We start from the raw sequence: 18266 nt of genomic DNA, 5'->3' as shown, positions 1-18266 counted from the left end.
GCCCTGAGTACGGTGCTTGCGCGGCTGGCAGAAACTGCAGCGCTGTAACCCTGCGTCTCTATCCCAGCGCACACTGCAGACTTTCGCAGCGGGGCGATTTGCTGAATAAGCAGTTACCCTCCGTGCGACAAACCTCTCGCGTTTGAGTCCCCGTAGCCGATCCTCGTGCGATGGAAATCCTTCCTCCAGGTTCCGGAGCACCCCACTATTGCTGGAAATTCCTAACAAGATATCCTTTAGCCGTCCTGACTTGTCATACTCCCACACAGTGAAGCAGCACACGGGGGTAATGCACTCCCCTCGCCGCCATCTTCCGGTGTATCTTCAGTACTAATTCTTTAATGGGTTAAACAAACTTAAAATTTCACTACTCTGTGAAGTCCCATTTACCAAACAGACTTTTTTTTGCCACACTGTACATGTTACCTCTGTCACACACTACAATCCATTAAAAACATGTTTTGTCATCTGAGCACCTTGTTGTGCTTCATTGCCACATTGTCTTAAGACTTCTTAAAATTTTGGTAGCATAGGTAACTTTGAGGCATGTCTTGTATATTGTTTATCATCTCCATTTTCTATGTAAGTAGTAGCATCATTGTCAAATCCCATAAAACACATTACTAATAGTTTGTAAAGGCATCAGATAAATAGATTATTTTGGGAAAAGTCTGTTGTAAGAGACAAGCATGTGAAGCAAAATTTATAAGTCATGGAAAGACAAATAACACATTCTATTCATTCTTCACATAGAAGAAGAGTGGAGCAGTGGTCCCTAAAGAGTGGAAAGGATAGGGGTAAGGGACAGAAAGAAATCAGAAAGGGCTTCAAAACATGGTCAGAGAGGAGGGATGTGTCATGATTTTGTATAGCACAGCTGGGTAAATACTGGTAACAGCAATCTAAAATACATTTCACAATGACCAGAAGAGTATGAGGATGATTCCTATTCTGACACATGAAGATGATTAACATTTGAGTAGATAGAAGTGTTCATTACAATGATTTGACAATTACATGTTTTATATATATAGTTCTATCAGATTATCAAAATGTACATAATATATATGAATAAACATGTCTTAGTCAATAAAAAGAAAAGAATTGACATTTTATGACATTGTTGTGTAATCCAGGAACATAGCACTTCTACAGATTTATTTGGGAATTCTATAACTTTTTTCAAGAGATGTAATTTTCTCCTTTAAGAGTAAGTACAGATTAGTTTTTCTGATTCATTCTATGAACCATGGAATTGCTTTCCAGTTCTAAATTTTTATTACTTGGAGTCATTCTTAAGTCTTTATTAATATATTGTAATATTCATTTTTTTCTTTCTCACTTGATCTGATAACATGATAAATTATATTTATAGATATCCTAAAATTATATTTCTTAGCCAAACTTGTGATTAACCCAAGTTGAATGTAAGCTTTTATAATTTTTATATATTTCTAAAATGATGTTATTTGCATGTTAATAATTGTTAGAATACTCACATCTACATTAGTGACAAGGTAGTGAGACAGAGGCCCCCCATGTAAAGCAGGACCTCTTAAGAATAGGGAGTAAAATCTCTCAGCAGGGAATAAGATAAGAAAGCCAGCTGTCAGTATTTGGGTTAGTACATATATTAGTAATTATGAGACAAAAGTGGACCAGACTCCAAAACAATGTAAATAAATTAACCTAATGACGTAATGGTTTACAAGTTAGGTTTTAGATGCAGTGATGGAGGAGAGCCATTTAAAATCACTTTATGTTGAAAAATATAAGCCTCCTGGGCATGGGCCATGAGGATTGCAAATTCAAGTCCAGGCTTGGAAATCAAAATAAGAATAAAAAGTGTTTGGGATGTAGTTCATCAGTAGAACTTACATGGGTACTGAAAACAAACAAAACCAAGAAATAAAAAAGCATACAAAAAACATTAGGTTTAACTTATGCATAATATTTTGAAACATCAAAATCTTAACAGGTGATATCTCCTGAAATCCAGTGATTTTTGATGATACTTTCCACAATCAGTTAACTTAATGGCCAGGATGAAGAAAGAAAATCTTACAGTGCTGGACGAATTCATCTTAATGGGCATCACAGACCACCCTGAGCTTCAGGCTCCCTTCTTTGGGCTGTTTCTCATCATCTATGTGATCTCACTGCTGGGCAACTTGGGCATGATCATCCTCACCCAGATGGACTCCAGGCTACAAACACCCATGTACTTTTTTCTCAGACATCTGGCTTGCATTGATCTTGGTTATTCAACAGCTGTGGGACCTAAAATGTTGGTAAATTTTGTAGCTATTCAAAACACAATTCCCTACAATTGGTGTGCTACACAACTAGCTTTCTTTATCATGTTCATCATTAGTGAGCTTTTCATTCTCGCAGCAATGGCTTATGACCGCTATGTGGCCATCTGCAACCCTCTGCTCTACACAGTCATCATGTCAAAAAGAGTTTGCTGGGTGCTGGTGGTAATCCCCTATCTCTACAGTGCCTCTCTGTCTCTGGTAACCACCATAAAAATTTTTATCTCTACCTTCTGTGGCAATAATGTTATTAGTCATTTCTATTGTGACAGTCTTCCCTTGTTAACTTTGATTTGCTCAAATACACAAGAGATTGAGTTAATAATATTGATCTTTTCAGCATTTAATTTGGTTTCATCTGTTCTGATAGTCTTTATCTCCTATATTCTGATCCTCCTGGCCATTCTCAGAATAAACTCTGCAGAGGGCAGGAGTAAAGCCTTCTCCACCTGTGGGTCTCACCTGACAGTGGTAGTCATATTATACGGGACTCTATTCTTCATGTACGTGCAGCCCAAATCCAGTCACTCCTTTGATACTGACAAGATGGCCTCTTTGTTTTACACCCTGGTGATACCCATGCTGAATCCCATGATTTATAGTTTAAGAAATAAAGAGGTGAAAGGTGCCATACAGAGGATTTGGAAAAATCTATGCAAACTTTCTATTTCAAGTTCAATATGAATGTATATATATTAAATGAGGTTATTGATGACTGATTATTATATGTAATAAGTCTTTGAAAGCACTATGCAGAAATGACATAGGAAACTAGAAATGGTTTCAACATATTAGATGGGTTCATGTTGATTGTCCTTTTGATATCCACTTTGATTTGTCCTCCAGATCAGTGTAAATGTCTGAAGTTTCTGTCACTGTCCTTACAAGCATACCTGTCTTATCATACTGACATGCAGAAAATGGCATCTGTAGCTACTGTACTGTGTTCTGCATATGTACGCTACCAAGAATAATGCATTGGCAATAGAAGCCTATAAGACACTTTATCTCCCCGATGTTAAGTGTCATCTCAGATTTCTATTAAGATATAGTGTCTATCTCTATTATATAAATACATATGTATGAGTGCATATATGTGTGTCTATATTCATCTTAGTGGGCATCACATACCATCCTGAGCTGCAGGCTGTATACATGTATGTAAGTGTGTGTGTGTGTGTGTATGTATATATACACACATGCATCTATCTATCTATCATCTATCTATCTATCTATCTATCTATCTATCTATGTATATATAGTGTTTTGCTTAAGGAAGCAAAAAGTAAAATTGCAAGCAGTTATTTTCAAAAGACATAATTTTGTACATAAGAATTCCAAAGACTATAAAAACAAACTTTATAAATGAGTGATGCTGGTAAAATTGTAAGAACCTGGGGTACTTAAAATAATATATTTTCTGTGTAAAATGATGAAATATCATTTTTGTGTACTTTATGTAACCCTCAACTATGATAAAGTCAATAAGTATTGAGGTAGTGCATGTTAAATAGTATATTTATCCATCTCAAAAGTTATTCATATATGTTTCTATATCAAAATATTATTCTGTCTATCACAATACACTCAAAGTATTTGTAAATTTAAAAACTAAACATACAAATATTCTAATTTTATTGAGAAATTGTATGAATTTAAATACACAATCGAGAAACCCAACTTTTCTAGATGAACATGTAAGTAATAATCTCATATCTTTGGATAACAAAAGATATCTTAAATATGGTACAAGATTAATAAGATAAAATGTAAACAACACCCACAAAAATAACCAAGCAAAATAATGCATTTTATTCATATAAATACATAAAAGAAGAATGAAAAGCCAACCCAGAGTCAATACATTTCCAACTAAAAAATGCTGTTATTGGTAATTTTGAAATAGAAAAATATACAAAAAAACCCCACAATAATCACAAATTTTTAATCCTAAAACCAGCATTAGACATCCAACTAGAAAAGAGAAAAATCAACTGCAGAAATACTTAACAAAACAGGATATCAAAGGCTACATATGTAACTATATTTAAAAATCATCAATTATTGTATAAATACTGTTATATCAAAACACATTCATTGGAGTGGCTTTGAAATTCAAAACTCTGGGAATTTTTTATGTTTTTTTAAAACTTTGTTTCTGGGAAAGAATATATAAAGGATTCTTTGTTATCAGGTGTCATGTCTATGCATAAAATTCAACAGAATTGAATAACAACTAAAAATCCTCCTGGATGTTTTCAACTTTATAGGAAGACTGAAGGACACAAGTTTGAAATACAATTTTAGAATATGGGCTGCTGAAGTGAGCACAAAGTTAATACATAAAAATCAGTAGCTTTCCTATCAGCAATGAACAAGTCAAGTTTAAAATTAAAAACACAGTACCATTTGTATTACCATCCCCTCAAACATGAAGCATTTTGATATAAATTTGGCAGTATAAAAACAAGACTTATGTAAAAAAATCTAAAAATTCTGATAAAAAAATCAAAGAATAAGTAAACAGATACTCCATGTCCATTTACAGAAAAACACTATTGTCTAGATGTCATTTCTTCCAAAACTCATGTATGCATGCCATCCAAAGACACAGTATGCTATTTTGTGATTATCAATCTAATTCTAATATTTCCAAAGAGAGGTGAAATGCCCAGAATAAGTAACGCAATATCAAAGAAGAAGAAAGTGGGAGGAATGGCGTAGGCAACTTCAAGACTTAACATACATTTAATCAGGAAATATTGTATAATATTGGTGAAAGAATCAATAGTATAATGTGTAATATTGGTGAAAGAATCAATAGACCAATAGATCAATGACATAGATTAGAATATACTGGAATTGAATGGGATAGAATTCCCTGAAAGAATACAATAGGATAGAATAGAATGTCCAGAAAAGTATCCCCAAAATAGAGTCAATTGTTCTTTGATAAAAGGAATAAAGGAACTATAATGCAGCAGACAGAGTCATTTGAACAAACTGGACAAACACATGCATGGAATATATGGGAAATCTCTGCCTTTTTCTCTTAATTTTTCTGTGAACTGAGTGCTGCTCTCAAAAGAAAAAAACACACAATCTTTTAAAATATCTGTTTTGACCAACATTTCAAAGTTTTGATATTGAGAACCTTTTCCCCTTACTCTAGGGTGTGTGCATTGTTATAATATTTTGAAAGACAGAGGAATAAAATACTAAATTCTGCCATATATATTATTTTAAGATTCAACAGAAACGTTACTGAGTACTTATGACCCTGTGGAAATAAATCTTGACGCATTCATAAATTCTACATGAGGAGGCAAAAAGAAAGCAAAAAAGGAGAAGAAGAAGAAGCAGGAGGAAGGGGAGTGCAGGGTGAGATAAGGAGGAGAACAAAGAAGATTCTCACAGAAACAATATGAAGTGAAAAAAATCAAAAAGTCTAAAATTGCAGAGAGATAAACAAGCATAGAAGATATGTTAGTCCACTCATTAGACACTGGAGCTTGGTACAAATTACACTTTACTTTTAGAAAATTGGATACACGTAATAGTGTAGTACATATTTAAAAATGCAAATTCTATTTCACACTTGAAAACCTACCTGTGTAATCAACATTTCTCTAAGTTAAAAGAAAAAATAAAATAAGTTCATGATAAAATCTAACACTCATTTATAATAAATTTGCTACTAGAATGTAATGGAAATAAAACCTTAATGAATTTGATAAATGATATTTATTAAAGCCTATGTAACACTTTTCATGTTTAATAGGTCTAATAGTCTTACACATCCCAGGTAGAATGGCTATCACCAAAATGACAAAATTTAATAAAATATAATAAATGCCGGTGAGGATTAGGAGAAAAGTGAACTATTATACCGAGTTGGTGGGATTATACAATAGTACAGCCATTTGGGAAAATAATAAGAGGGTTTCTAAAAAGAAGCAAAAATAGATCTATCAGGCAATTCAATCATTTCACTCCCAGTATATCCAAAGGAAATGATATCACCATTCAAAAACATACTTGCACACCCATGTTTATTGTTGCATACTCATAATAGCTGAGATCTGGAATTAACCTGGGTAACTATCAGTGGAGAATGAATAAGAAAATGTGGTATATAGAGAGAATGGGATATAATTAATCATGAAAAAGAACAATGTCTCGTATTTGCTGCAAAATACATGGAACTCGAAGGGATTATGGTAAGTGAAATAAATCAAACATGTAAATTATCACATTTTCTCTCTCACATGTAGAAGGTCAATATGAACTTAGGAGAACAGTTACTAGATGCTGTAAAGGGTAAATGGGGGTAGGAATAAGGAGATTGTATAATGGCTACCAAAGCATTTAGAAAGAAGGAATTAGTTCTAGTGTGCTATATCACAGTGGGGTGATTATAGTTCAAAATAACCCATCACATTTTATGAATAACTACAAGAGTGAGCTTGAAAGATTCCAAACACAAAGTATAGTAAGATGAAATGTTATTAACCCTAATTTTATTAGTACACACTATATATGTGCATTGAAATATCACACTGCATGCAAAGATATGCACCATAACTACGTGTTAATAAAGATTTTAAAGGTGTAAGGAAACATCAATGCTGACTACCCCTTTTTAAGCATTATTCATGATAAACATGCATCAAATTAGCACACTGTATAATAAAAATATTTTTCAAAAAATATTAAGTTTAAGTAACTGTAAATAATGATGTTAAAATCAGAAGAGCAGTCAGGCATGGTGGTTCACACCTATAATTCCATTGGCTTAGGAGACTGAGGCAGGAGGACCGAGAATTCAAAGCCAGCCTCTGCAATTTAGCAAGGCCCTAAGCAAGATCCTGTCTAAAAATATAACATAAAAAGCGGTGGTAATGTGGGTCGTAGTTAGGCATCCTTGGGTCCAATCCCTGGTACTAAAAGAAAGAAAGAAAAAAATCAGAAGAGCAGTTGTGCATTTTCATGTATGAGGTGGGGTAGTAGTTCTTGGTGGAAAGGAAAATAAAGGATTCTTCTGGATTTGAAAATGTTTGATTATTATTATTTTTGTTGCTGCTGTCTTATCTGGATTCTTTTTACTTAAATATGTTAAGCTTGCAAAAATTTATATATGAAATTTTCATTAGTTTACATGTTTATTCTATTTGGCAATAAATTTAGAACACCACAAAACAAATAAAAACAGCTAAGCATATATGTTATTTTCCCCTATGATTTTTTAAAACATTGCAATTATCTGTGTTTAAACATTTCTATATTGTGTCCTCAGCCATTAAATTACAAAAGTACAGTGTTTAAAAATTTCTATCAACAAGTCCTACAAGTACAACATTTTCACTTCAGAGTTCCAGATTGCAGTAGAGACTTAACCTGGAGGAGTTGTAGAAAGGGATCTGACATGACTTCAAGGACATGGAAATCCCAAGGTGTAGTCTGTAATTAGGAGATATCCCATTGATTTTGTTTGAAGCTTTCCAATGCTCAGGAATCATTAACAAATTACATAACCTCTCTTTAGGGGAAGTCTCAAAGGAACAGAGACACTCCATAAATTATTGAGCTATGTTAGGAACACATGAGGAGTCAGGAAACATTCCTCTTTGAAGGTAAGTAGATGACCTGTTTCTGTGACCCACCTCCTGAGTCCCATTGATGTAGCCACAACTTTAGCAGTCTCCTTTGATAACCTGAGTTTCTGGGCTAGTACAATATTTCAACCATCTGTGTTATACTCATTGGTAAATGTTCGGTACTTATAGCCAAGTAGTTGTTTGATATTCTGTAAATATTAAAAACAGAAACCAAAAATCATCTTCTGAAAAGGCAGATAGTATTTAAGAAATTCTAACCTCAAGTTCCTAAGATTTTTATTATCTTTTGCTCAGATCCTCAACCAAGATGTCAAATATGATATTGTTATTTGTAATTAATCAAATTTATTTCCATAAAGTTTTCAAGTTGCCTCTTAATTAAAAGATCCACATCAATATATTTTATACTTGCATTTTCTGATTCAAATATGCCATGTACATCACATAGTACCGGCATCATTGAAAGGATCAATGTCATTGCAAGGTGCCACTTTTGTTGTAGGTGAAGCCAAAGCAAAATACTAAAACACCTATGTTTCTACATAGAACCTCCATCACACAGTAACATCTTATTTTTTTGAAATAACATTAAATTGATCTTGGAATGAAGAATTGTCTGTCTAATGGATCAGTCCTTTCAATGTTACAAAGCAGGAAAATATATTTTACTTAATAACCAAAGTGTATTTTCCACTTCTTTATTTAGTGACTTCTTATAAAAACACTCCCCCACTTCTTTTTGAGGATCACGTGAATGCATATAAATGCACATTTTCATCTCTCATTTTATAATGCACTTACTGTCTATTATTTTTTGGAGTTGAAACCCATATTTGGTAGCATACCGATGTCCAGCATGGCTCATGAATGAGTGAACTTCTTTAACTCTTTAAGCTACCTAATTTTATAATGAAGATTTTGGTAAGAAATAAAGAACATTAAAATGTCAGAACTGGTCATCTTCAGAAGTTAAATAAAAAAATGTAAATGTAAATAAAATAGTATACAACAATTCTGTGCAAACTGTTAACATGGTTAGAGAAACACCTGTTTTTTTTTTTTTACAAAATGGAAACTATTAAGTTTGATAGCATGAAAGTAATATAAGCAGCAGTATCAATTTGAAAGGGTATTTTTACTTTTAATAAAATAGATTTAAACATTATACTTTACAAGATGCAGTGAAAGTCACACCTTATCCCATCAGGTTGTTCATAATTAGTGATGCTAAATTAATCCTCAGATAACATGCTAGGGATAGATCTCCTTAAAGATATGGTGATTGATTTTTTTTAATGAATCTCTCTCTCTCTCTCTCTCTCTCTCTCTCTCACACACACACACACACACACACACACACACACTCATGCATGTGCACACACACGCACACACGCACACACATGAAACTAAGTTCCACTAGGCACAAAAAGATAAAACTTTTCATTTGTGGATCTCATACAAGTAGAGAACAATGGTCACTAGAAGCTAGGAAGGATAGAGGAGAGGGGCACAGAGAAAGATTATATAATGAGTACTAAAATACAGTCATATAGGAGGAACTGGTTCTGGTATTCTGTAGCACACTCGGGTAACCATAGTAAACAACAACTTATTGAGTATTTCAAAATAACTAGAAGAATCTGAAAGCTTCTACACATGAGAAAGGATAAATATTTGAAGAGATGAAAATGCTAATTACTGTGAATTTATCACTACACATTTTGTAGATGTCTTAAAATATCATATTGTGCCCTATGAATATGTTCAAATATGTATCAATTAAAAAAACAAACAATAAATAATAAGTGAGATAGGAGATGGGCACAGTATGAATATCAGTTTCTAAACAAAAAACTGATAATAAAATTATTATCCCCTTGATAGTAAAATTATTCAGTCAATTCCATTTTGTTTTGTCAGTTACTTTTTGACCTTAGATACTATCATACTAACAATGAACAACATTTTGGCATTTTAGAGAATGGTGAATAATTCCTTTTTCTGTATGGTGATATTATCAATCAACCGTTTTATTTTTTTATTTTTTCATTTTCTCAATGTTGAAGACTTCGTAAAAGTCCTTAAGTAGGCAATTGGAATGATCTTATGTTTTGTGTGTATATATTTGTGCATGTGTATGTATGCATGTGCATGTGTGTGTGTGTGTGTGTTTGTATACACCTATGCAAAGTACCTAAGCATAAAGTATACATGTGTATATAACACAAATATCATATGTAAATACATAAAGTACATGTAACATCATCATATATAATAGGAATTAATGATTTTTTTGTATTTACTCTTAGTATAGGTTTCCTGAGTGGCTAGATGGACAAACATAATCTAACAGTGCTGAAAGAATTCATCTTAATGGAAATCACAGATGTACCTGAACTGCAGGCTCCATTATTTGTGCTTTTCCTCATTGTGTACATGATCTCAGTGGTTGGTAACTTGGGCTCGATTATCCTCACCAATATAGATTCACACTTGCACATACCCATGTACTTTTTCCTCAGACACTTGTCTTTCACAGATCTTGGTTATTCAACAGCCATGGGACCCAAAATGTTAGTAGATTTTGTTGCCAAGCGACCTACAATCTCCTACTCTTGGTGTGCTACCCAACTCACCTTCTTCAGTGTGTTCATTATTAGTGAACTTTTCATTCTGTCAACAATGGCCTATGACCGATATGTGGCCATCTGTAACCCCTTGCTCTACACAGTCATCATGTCACAAGCATTGTGTCATGTGCTGGTGGCAATCACTTATCTCTACAGTGTCTTTTTATCTTTGCTGACCATCATAAAAATTTTCACTTCCCCATTTTGTGGACAAAATGTCATCAGGCATTTTTACTGTGATAGTCTGCCTTTGATATCTTTGCTGTGCTCAGACATACATGAAATTAGGCTGATCATTCTAATATTTTCAACTTTCAATTTGGTTTCATCTCTTCTGATAATCCTTGTCTCCTACATTCTGATCTTTGTCACCATCCTCAGGATGAACTCTGCAGAAAGCAAGTACAAGGCCTTCTCCACATGTGGGTCTCACCTGACAGCTGTAATGGTATTCTATGGGACTCTGTTCTTTATGTATGTGCAGCCTAAGTCCAGCCATTCCTTTGACACTGATAAAGTGGCCTCTGTATTTTACACTCTGGGGATACCCATGCTAAATCCCATGATCTATAGTTTCAGGAATAAAGAAGTGAAAAATGCCCTACAGAGAACCTGGAAAATGTGTGCACATATTCTGTTTAAAAATTAATATTGTAGGATATGGTAAAAATAAATTTTGTCATAGGCAATATTCACTCTAAATTGCATTGCATCAAACTTGTATTTTGCCTCTATGGGATGACCAAGAATAAATATGGAATTGGCACAGAATGAAGAAAATATTAATAATTTTCAAACCAAAAGTTGTCTCTAATCAATGATTCAGATATTAGTTTGTATTTAGTTTCAACTCCAACTTATATGCCATTCTTAGAAATTCTCAAGATAGCCTAAATTCTCCTTCCTTTGGGGTAAATTTTATTTTAAAGTCAAAGAATTTCTTTGTTCCATTCACTAGTTTATCTGTAGTGATCATCATACACACACACCAAAAAAAAAAAAAAAACAACCCTGATGTATATTTTATACAAAGATTCATGTGCTTAGGAAGCATACATTCTATAGAAAGATATTGGTGTCCCTTGTGAATACACACCAAAAGGGGAACTAAGCAGAAGAGGATTTTGATAATCAAGTCTTTGGCATGACCTTCTTTATGGATGTCAGTCACCCTTTTTCCCTAGGAAAGAGGGTTCAGGAACATAGTAGTATTTTAAATCTCAATATCATAAAGATTCAGTCATAGTACTAGGTAGGTGGAAGCACCTTAAAAGATTTAGGCAATGTTCTCCAGGAGAATAAATATTCCTGAATCAAACTCAATATATGATTTTTTTTTGAAGAGCCAGAAACCAGAGGTCAAGAACTGGAAACACTCATTATTATCCCTTCTGATATAGTAGAAAGAGATTTGGTTCATATTACTATGATGCTATGCTTCAGTGATTGAGAGGTCTTCCATCCAGAGGAAGGAATGCTTTCAGTAGGAGACATGACAATTGTTACAATGAATTGGATCCTAAGACTGTCATTTGATCATTTTGGGATGCTCATACCTTTGAATGCACAGGCAAATGAGGAAGTTTCAATGATGCTGTGGTGATTATTCCTGGCTTCTAAGGAGAAAATGAACTCCTAATCCACAATGAAGTTAAACAATTGTGAAATGGAAAACATACCCAAAGGCTTCTCTTCATATTACAATGCCTTTGGTAATATGGGCACATATTAACCTCAGAAGAACATTTCAACACCTTAATATCTTCACATGCACATGGGTTCCGTTTCTTCAAAACACCCTCACTGATACACCTGTGAGTAAAATTGTCTAATTAATGTTCCAGACCCTTCATAAGTGAAGGCTTGTGTAACTCCAACAGGGAGAGACTCACCATCAGTTGAGGTACTTGAGGAAGACAAAGGGAATACAGAATGCGTAACATAAGGTAGTTATAAATACCAGATACTGTACATCATCATTTATAGAAATGAGGGCTATAATTTTCATGAGTGTTTTATCCATATCTTGTTGTGAATATGTGTGTGTATTTACATATACATATATCTGTTTTCTGGCAAATATCTTTGTTTTCATTCATTTCATTTCCCATTATCATTCAACAAAATTGCCTTTATATCAGAATTTAAGTAATATTAGCTTTTCATAATAGTATATTAGGTATGGAATATAGATGAAAAGCCAAACACATGGAAGGATGTTATCTCATCTTCTGGGAAAGGAATTGGTTTCTTTTGAAGTTGTAGATATTTAAATCATCTTAGGCAGAATTAGGATGTTGGCATTTCCTTTATTTGGAGATAAAGTCTGTTTTAAAGATTTGCATATGTGAACCAAGCTTATGTGATGGTTAATTTTATGAATTGACTTGACCTGGCTAATGAATGCCCAGAGAGCTAATAAAATTATTTCCGGGTGTGTCTGTGAGGAGGTGTTTCTAGAAGATATTAACATTTGAACGGTTAGTCTGTTAAAGTAGATCGTGGTCTCTAATAGGAATGTGCATCCATTCAACCCGCTGAGACCCTGAGTAGAGCCAACAGGTAGAGGAACAGACAATAGCTCTCTGCTTTAGCTGGGAGATCCATCTTCTACCATCACCTGTCCCTTCCTTCCAACCTGCAGATTCCTGTGACTTTAGTCTCAGACTGGAACTGGAAGCATTGGCTACCTCATTTCCAAGCTTTGAATAGAATAAGACACAGACTTTTCTATGCTTCTAACTTACATATAGCAACTCATCGGATTTCTCAACCTCCATAATTGTATGAGACATTTCCTCATTAAAACTTCTCTCTCCCTATGCACTGTTTCTCCAAAACACCCTCACTGATACACTTGTGAATAAAATTGTCCATGACAATTAGTGAATGAGTTCTAGGAATTCTATTAAGCCCTCAAATAATTTAGGGATAATCAGCAAATTGCTTGTCAATTCTTTAGGGCATCTCAAATCTCAAAAGATTAAAAAAAAATCTCTATAAATTTTTCTCACTAAGTCACATAAGAAGCATATGAGAGAGCCAAGATAGAGATATCATTACAGGTAAAAAACCCAAAATATTTTGTGTGATGATATGTTTTTGAGCTATTCACAAGTTTTCAGTAACATTTGCAAATTTAACTTTAATTTGATGGCAAAACCATGGCAAATATTATTATTTCTCATTGTATACTCTGTGCTTTCCACCATTCAATAATGCCTTAGGAGAAATAAGTCCTTTTCTTTTCTCCTATATTAATATTTTTATGTTATCATGAGGGTTCATGAGCTAAATGCTCATAAGCATCCTTGAAAAATCACCATGGAACTACTTAAGAATTTTTAAGTTTTATTTGAATAATTTTATCTCGTAACAGAAGCCAAAACTGAGACCAAATGAAGCATAACCAAGGTTTTTAATTTTACTTTATTCTTTTAATTTCTGGTTTATAAACCTGAATGGATTCAATCTCTCATTTGAAATATCCTTCCCAGTAGTTATTAGTTTCCCTAGGATTTTCTTTTTGATTCTTTCAGAATAGTTTAGTGTTTAATGATTATTTAATTATATCTGTAGGTCTGATTCTGTCTTTACACCTTGAATAGTATACAAGGAGCTTCTATCCCTCATTCAACTATGAAACACACCTCTGGAAGGAGTCTTTTATGTATTCAATTTTATGCTGATGGAAAAATTCTGATGTTCTGAAATTTGTAGAGCAATTTGACAAAAAATAAATGGAATATTTTAGAATATAATTTTAAAAGCAGCAATGATCAGTAATAAAAGGAGATAATAATATATGAAACAGCAGTTTGTTTTATTTCATATAATTCCAGAAACAGTAAGAAAAAACACTTTAATCTTTCATTACATTATAGGAAAACTATGGTTTTTACCATATGCAATTTATTATTGTTTTTATCCTACCATGTTTCCAAAACCAAACCAAACCAATCAAAGGAAAACAAGCAAAGCTTAGATTTATATGTTGTTTTGTTGTGTATACTACAGATATCTCTCTAATAATATAATATTATACATATTCTCAGATTTGTTTCTTTTTGGGGGGTGGTGGTGATTGGATCAACCAACACACATGCTAGGCAAGCACTCTACCCCTGGGCCATGTCCCCAGCCCCCCTCCCAAATTTCTAATACAGGAAATGTATATGCATTAAGTATGGGCAGGATAACAAGAGGTCTTAATCTTATAGGCAATATTTTAATTGATTTAATATCATTACATATAATGACCTTTGTATTTAGTATGATAAAATTGTGCATTATTTTTGCTTATAGTTAACTCTGAGATTTCTGGTACTCTAATTTTCATTGTAAAACATATAGTTTCTATTTCTTTCTCTACCTTCTTTTTCCTCTTTTGGATTATTTATACCTTGAGTTATTTAATTTCCATTCCTACCTCTCAAAAATCATGTGTATGTATGTGTGTGTGTATACATATATACACACATATATACATATAAGCACATACATATGTATACACACATGTATTTATACATATATTTTGTATGTATGTATTTATGTGTGTATGCATATATATGTGTGCATATATATGTTTGTATAAATAATAAGTTTTAAGTAAGTGATTTTACTTATCCAAATATCACTTGGCATGTACTCTAAATTCTTACATATTTTCTGATGTTTTTCCATGTAAAGTCAAGTAATCCACACTGTGATCTGTTTTCTTGTTCAGACAACTATCTGATATTTATCAAGCATATTGAAGCTGTAAATTCGCAGACCTAAAGGCTTTCAAAGGGCTGCCTTGTAGGAGAGGTTTCTATGCATTTTTTTTTACAATACATGGTTGATAATATTTTATATAATCAAATGAAATAACCCATCTTATCATAGATAATGCATAAATGACACTGATGTAGCAATTATATAATTGACAAATGCAAAACAATAAATAGTATACCCTTGTGTATCCATAATGCACTAATTTAAAAAAATCATTAATGATCCAAAAAGAATTACTAATTGTACTTTGAATTATTTAAATAAATTTAATTAAGTTCATAGTCAATAACTAAATCCCCTCAGATTAATGTTTGCCAATATTATTTAAGTATGTGTATTTGATGTATTAAACACTGAGTAAAAGGGATTATTACACTGAAAAAAAATAATCAATATAATGCACACAAAATTTAATTTGTGTCAACTTTTAAAATATATTCATATGTCTCCATTTACTTCTATTATTTATCCATCTACCTATATATCTTATTGGGGTTTTTCAACATTAGTTCTAATAATATTTTGGGCTGAATATTGGATATAGTCAAATGTTTACTAGTTTAACTGCCTTCTAAATATTGGGTGCCAATTATAGTCTACCACAGAGGTGTGACGAGGATAATGCCTAGAATATATCCCTAGACCTTGGAAATAAAATCAGACCAAACAGAACAACCAATCTGGGTGTATCTATAGTACTACTTAGACATATTTTTTTATTTGTAAAAATATGCTTATTTTCAAATATCATAAATTGGAGAGTTTTGATGTATCTCATTTACACATGCTTATATACCCAAAAATATCCCAGGAGACAATTCTGAAGAGTTTCTGACTGTGCTGATGTCTGTATCCAAACAGGTTTTGTGATAATCATCGATGGAAAAACACAATCTCACCCTGGTGCATGAGTTCATTCTGATGGGCATCACCTCACGTCCTGAACTGCAGGCTCCCTTTTTTGGGCTGTTCCTCATCATCTTTGTGGTCACAGTGCTGGGCAACTTGGGCATGATCATCCTCACCAACGTGGACCACAGCCTGCAAACACCCATGTACTTTTTTCTCAGACACCTGGCTCTCACTGACCTTGGTTATTCTATAGTTGTGGGCCCCAAAATGTTAGTAAATTTTGTTGTGGATGAGAATACAACCTCCTATTCTTTGTGTGCCACACAGCTAGCTTTCTTTCTTGTGTTCATTATTTGTGAACTTTTTATTCTGTCTGCAATGGCCTATGACCGCTATGTGGCCATCTGCAACCCACTGCTCTACACTGTCATCATGTCACAAAGAGTGTGTCACGCGCTGGTAGCAATTCCTTATCTCTACAGCATATTCATTTCTCTTCTAATCACCATAAAAATTTTTAATTTACCCTTTTGTGGCAATAAGATTATAAGTCATTTCTGTGACAGTCTCCCCTTGATATCTTCGTTGTGCTCAAATACACATGAAATTGAATTAATCATTTTGATTTCAGCTGGGTTTAATCTGGTTTCATCTCTTGTGATACTCCTATTTTCTTACCTCCTCATCCTTGTAACCATTTTCAGGATGAACTCTGCTGAAGGAAGGCACAAAGCTTTATCTACTTATGGATCCCATCTGACAGTAGTCAGAGTGTTCTATGGGACTTTGATATTTATGTATGTGCAGCCCAAATCCAGTCACTCCTTTGATACTGATAAAGTGGCTTCCATATTTTATACACTGATCATCCCCATGTTGAATCCCTTGATCTATAGCTTGCGGAACAAAGATGTAAAATTCGCCCTTGAAAGAATATGGAAAACCTTATGCAATGTTGTTTCTTAATGTTCTCAATATGATTCTTATACATTAGACTATGGACATAAATTTTTGGTCTGTGTGTATTGAGAGTCAATGGCAAGAACAAATGCATTAAACCACATATTCATGTGTTGTTGTATATTCTAGACACATGTAACTACTCTAAGAAGATTAATTTAAAAAAAGAGTAGTAAAAGGGCTGAAGATGTAGTTCAGTAGTAGTAAAGCATTCCCCAAGCATGCAGGAAGTCTGAATTCAATCCCCAGATTCTCAAAAATAAATAAATACATATATTCATACATTCACAAAAAATACATCAATTAATAAATGAACCAATAAATAGTAACATATATTTACCTTCCCTGAGAGAGGTCAATGAATATGTTGTATATGTCAATATATAAGTCAACTTTATAACACAATGGAATGTTGTGAAGAAACCAAGCAAAGGAAGTGAAAAGGCTGAGTGGGAATAGGGACAGTAGGTGGTACAGAGGGAAGTGGCAAGAGTTTTTGTGTTTTTCTCTCCCATTTGAATAAAATCCAGAGTTGCTTTTCCACCTGTGCGTAGGTGTTGGTATTTCTATAACTCCTGTTTGTTTGTTTTTACAGCCTTTACCATTTTTATGGTGTATTTTGGAATTGTAATTGATACACAATGTTTACCTGGTGGGTAAATAGATAAAGTAGTCATGTGAATTTGCTCAAATACAACTATTCCGAACACTGCTGTTCCATTCTCTCATGGATGCTCTCATTTCTACATGTAAGTCTATTAACTGGATACAGTTTGTTTTTCAGTAATCCTTAGGTCCTCATTGGTACCTGTATTTGTCTCAGTCAGTCCACTTGCTCCACATCAGTGGATGTTCCAGTTAAGATAATCTTTTGCATCCATTCAGAGAAGCCCTTAGGTTGGCCCTTTTTCTGAAGTGGTTGCTCCTAGTTTATTTCTGGCTATTTGTTTTTATAGATTGTAATATTTTTTGTAAAGAAAAAGTAGTTATCATTATTTTAATGTGAAGTTCCAGTTGTTTCATATTTTGTATAAAAAAAGATCATTATATGTTTCCCTTTTGTTGGGTTGCTATTTCTCCACATGGATCAGTATTGATCATGCACTATACTTTCA

General features: G+C 33.4%; 3 protein-coding genes across 3 annotated transcripts; all 3 read left to right on the top strand.

The window, feature by feature from the left end:
* The first annotated feature begins 2045 nt into the window (after positions 1-2045).
* On the top strand, positions 2046-2999 carry LOC107159608 (olfactory receptor 8K3-like). Its single transcript, XM_015506188.1, has one exon. It carries the CDS (start codon positions 2046-2048, stop codon positions 2997-2999), a length of 954 nt encoding a protein of 317 aa, XP_015361674.1.
* Positions 3000-10264: 7265 nt separating this feature from the next.
* On the top strand, positions 10265-11212 carry LOC107159596 (olfactory receptor 8K3-like). Its single transcript, XM_015506185.1, has one exon. The coding sequence runs from the start codon at positions 10265-10267 to the stop codon at positions 11210-11212; it is 948 nt and encodes a 315-aa protein (XP_015361671.1).
* Positions 11213-16218: 5006 nt separating this feature from the next.
* Positions 16219-17157, top strand: LOC107135358 (olfactory receptor 8K3-like). The gene has a single exon (XM_015477241.1). It carries the CDS (start codon positions 16219-16221, stop codon positions 17155-17157), a length of 939 nt encoding a protein of 312 aa, XP_015332727.1.
* The last annotated feature ends 1109 nt before the right edge of the window (positions 17158-18266 follow it).

Source organism: Marmota marmota, unplaced genomic scaffold (assembly GCF_001458135.2).
Source record: "Marmota marmota marmota unplaced genomic scaffold, marMar, whole genome shotgun sequence".
Classification (NCBI taxonomy): domain Eukaryota; kingdom Metazoa; phylum Chordata; class Mammalia; order Rodentia; family Sciuridae; genus Marmota; species Marmota marmota.
Note: the sequence above shows the minus strand (reverse complement) of the source record. Positions and strands in the feature narration are given on the sequence as shown.

Excerpts from the sequence above, each read along its gene's own strand:
- LOC107159608 (XM_015506188.1), top strand. The coding sequence starts at position 2,046 with ATGAAGAAAGAAAATCTTACAGTGCTGGACGAATTCATCTTAATGGGC.
- LOC107159596 (XM_015506185.1), top strand. The coding sequence starts at position 10,265 with ATGGACAAACATAATCTAACAGTGCTGAAAGAATTCATCTTAATGGAA.
- LOC107135358 (XM_015477241.1), top strand. The coding sequence starts at position 16,219 with ATGGAAAAACACAATCTCACCCTGGTGCATGAGTTCATTCTGATGGGC.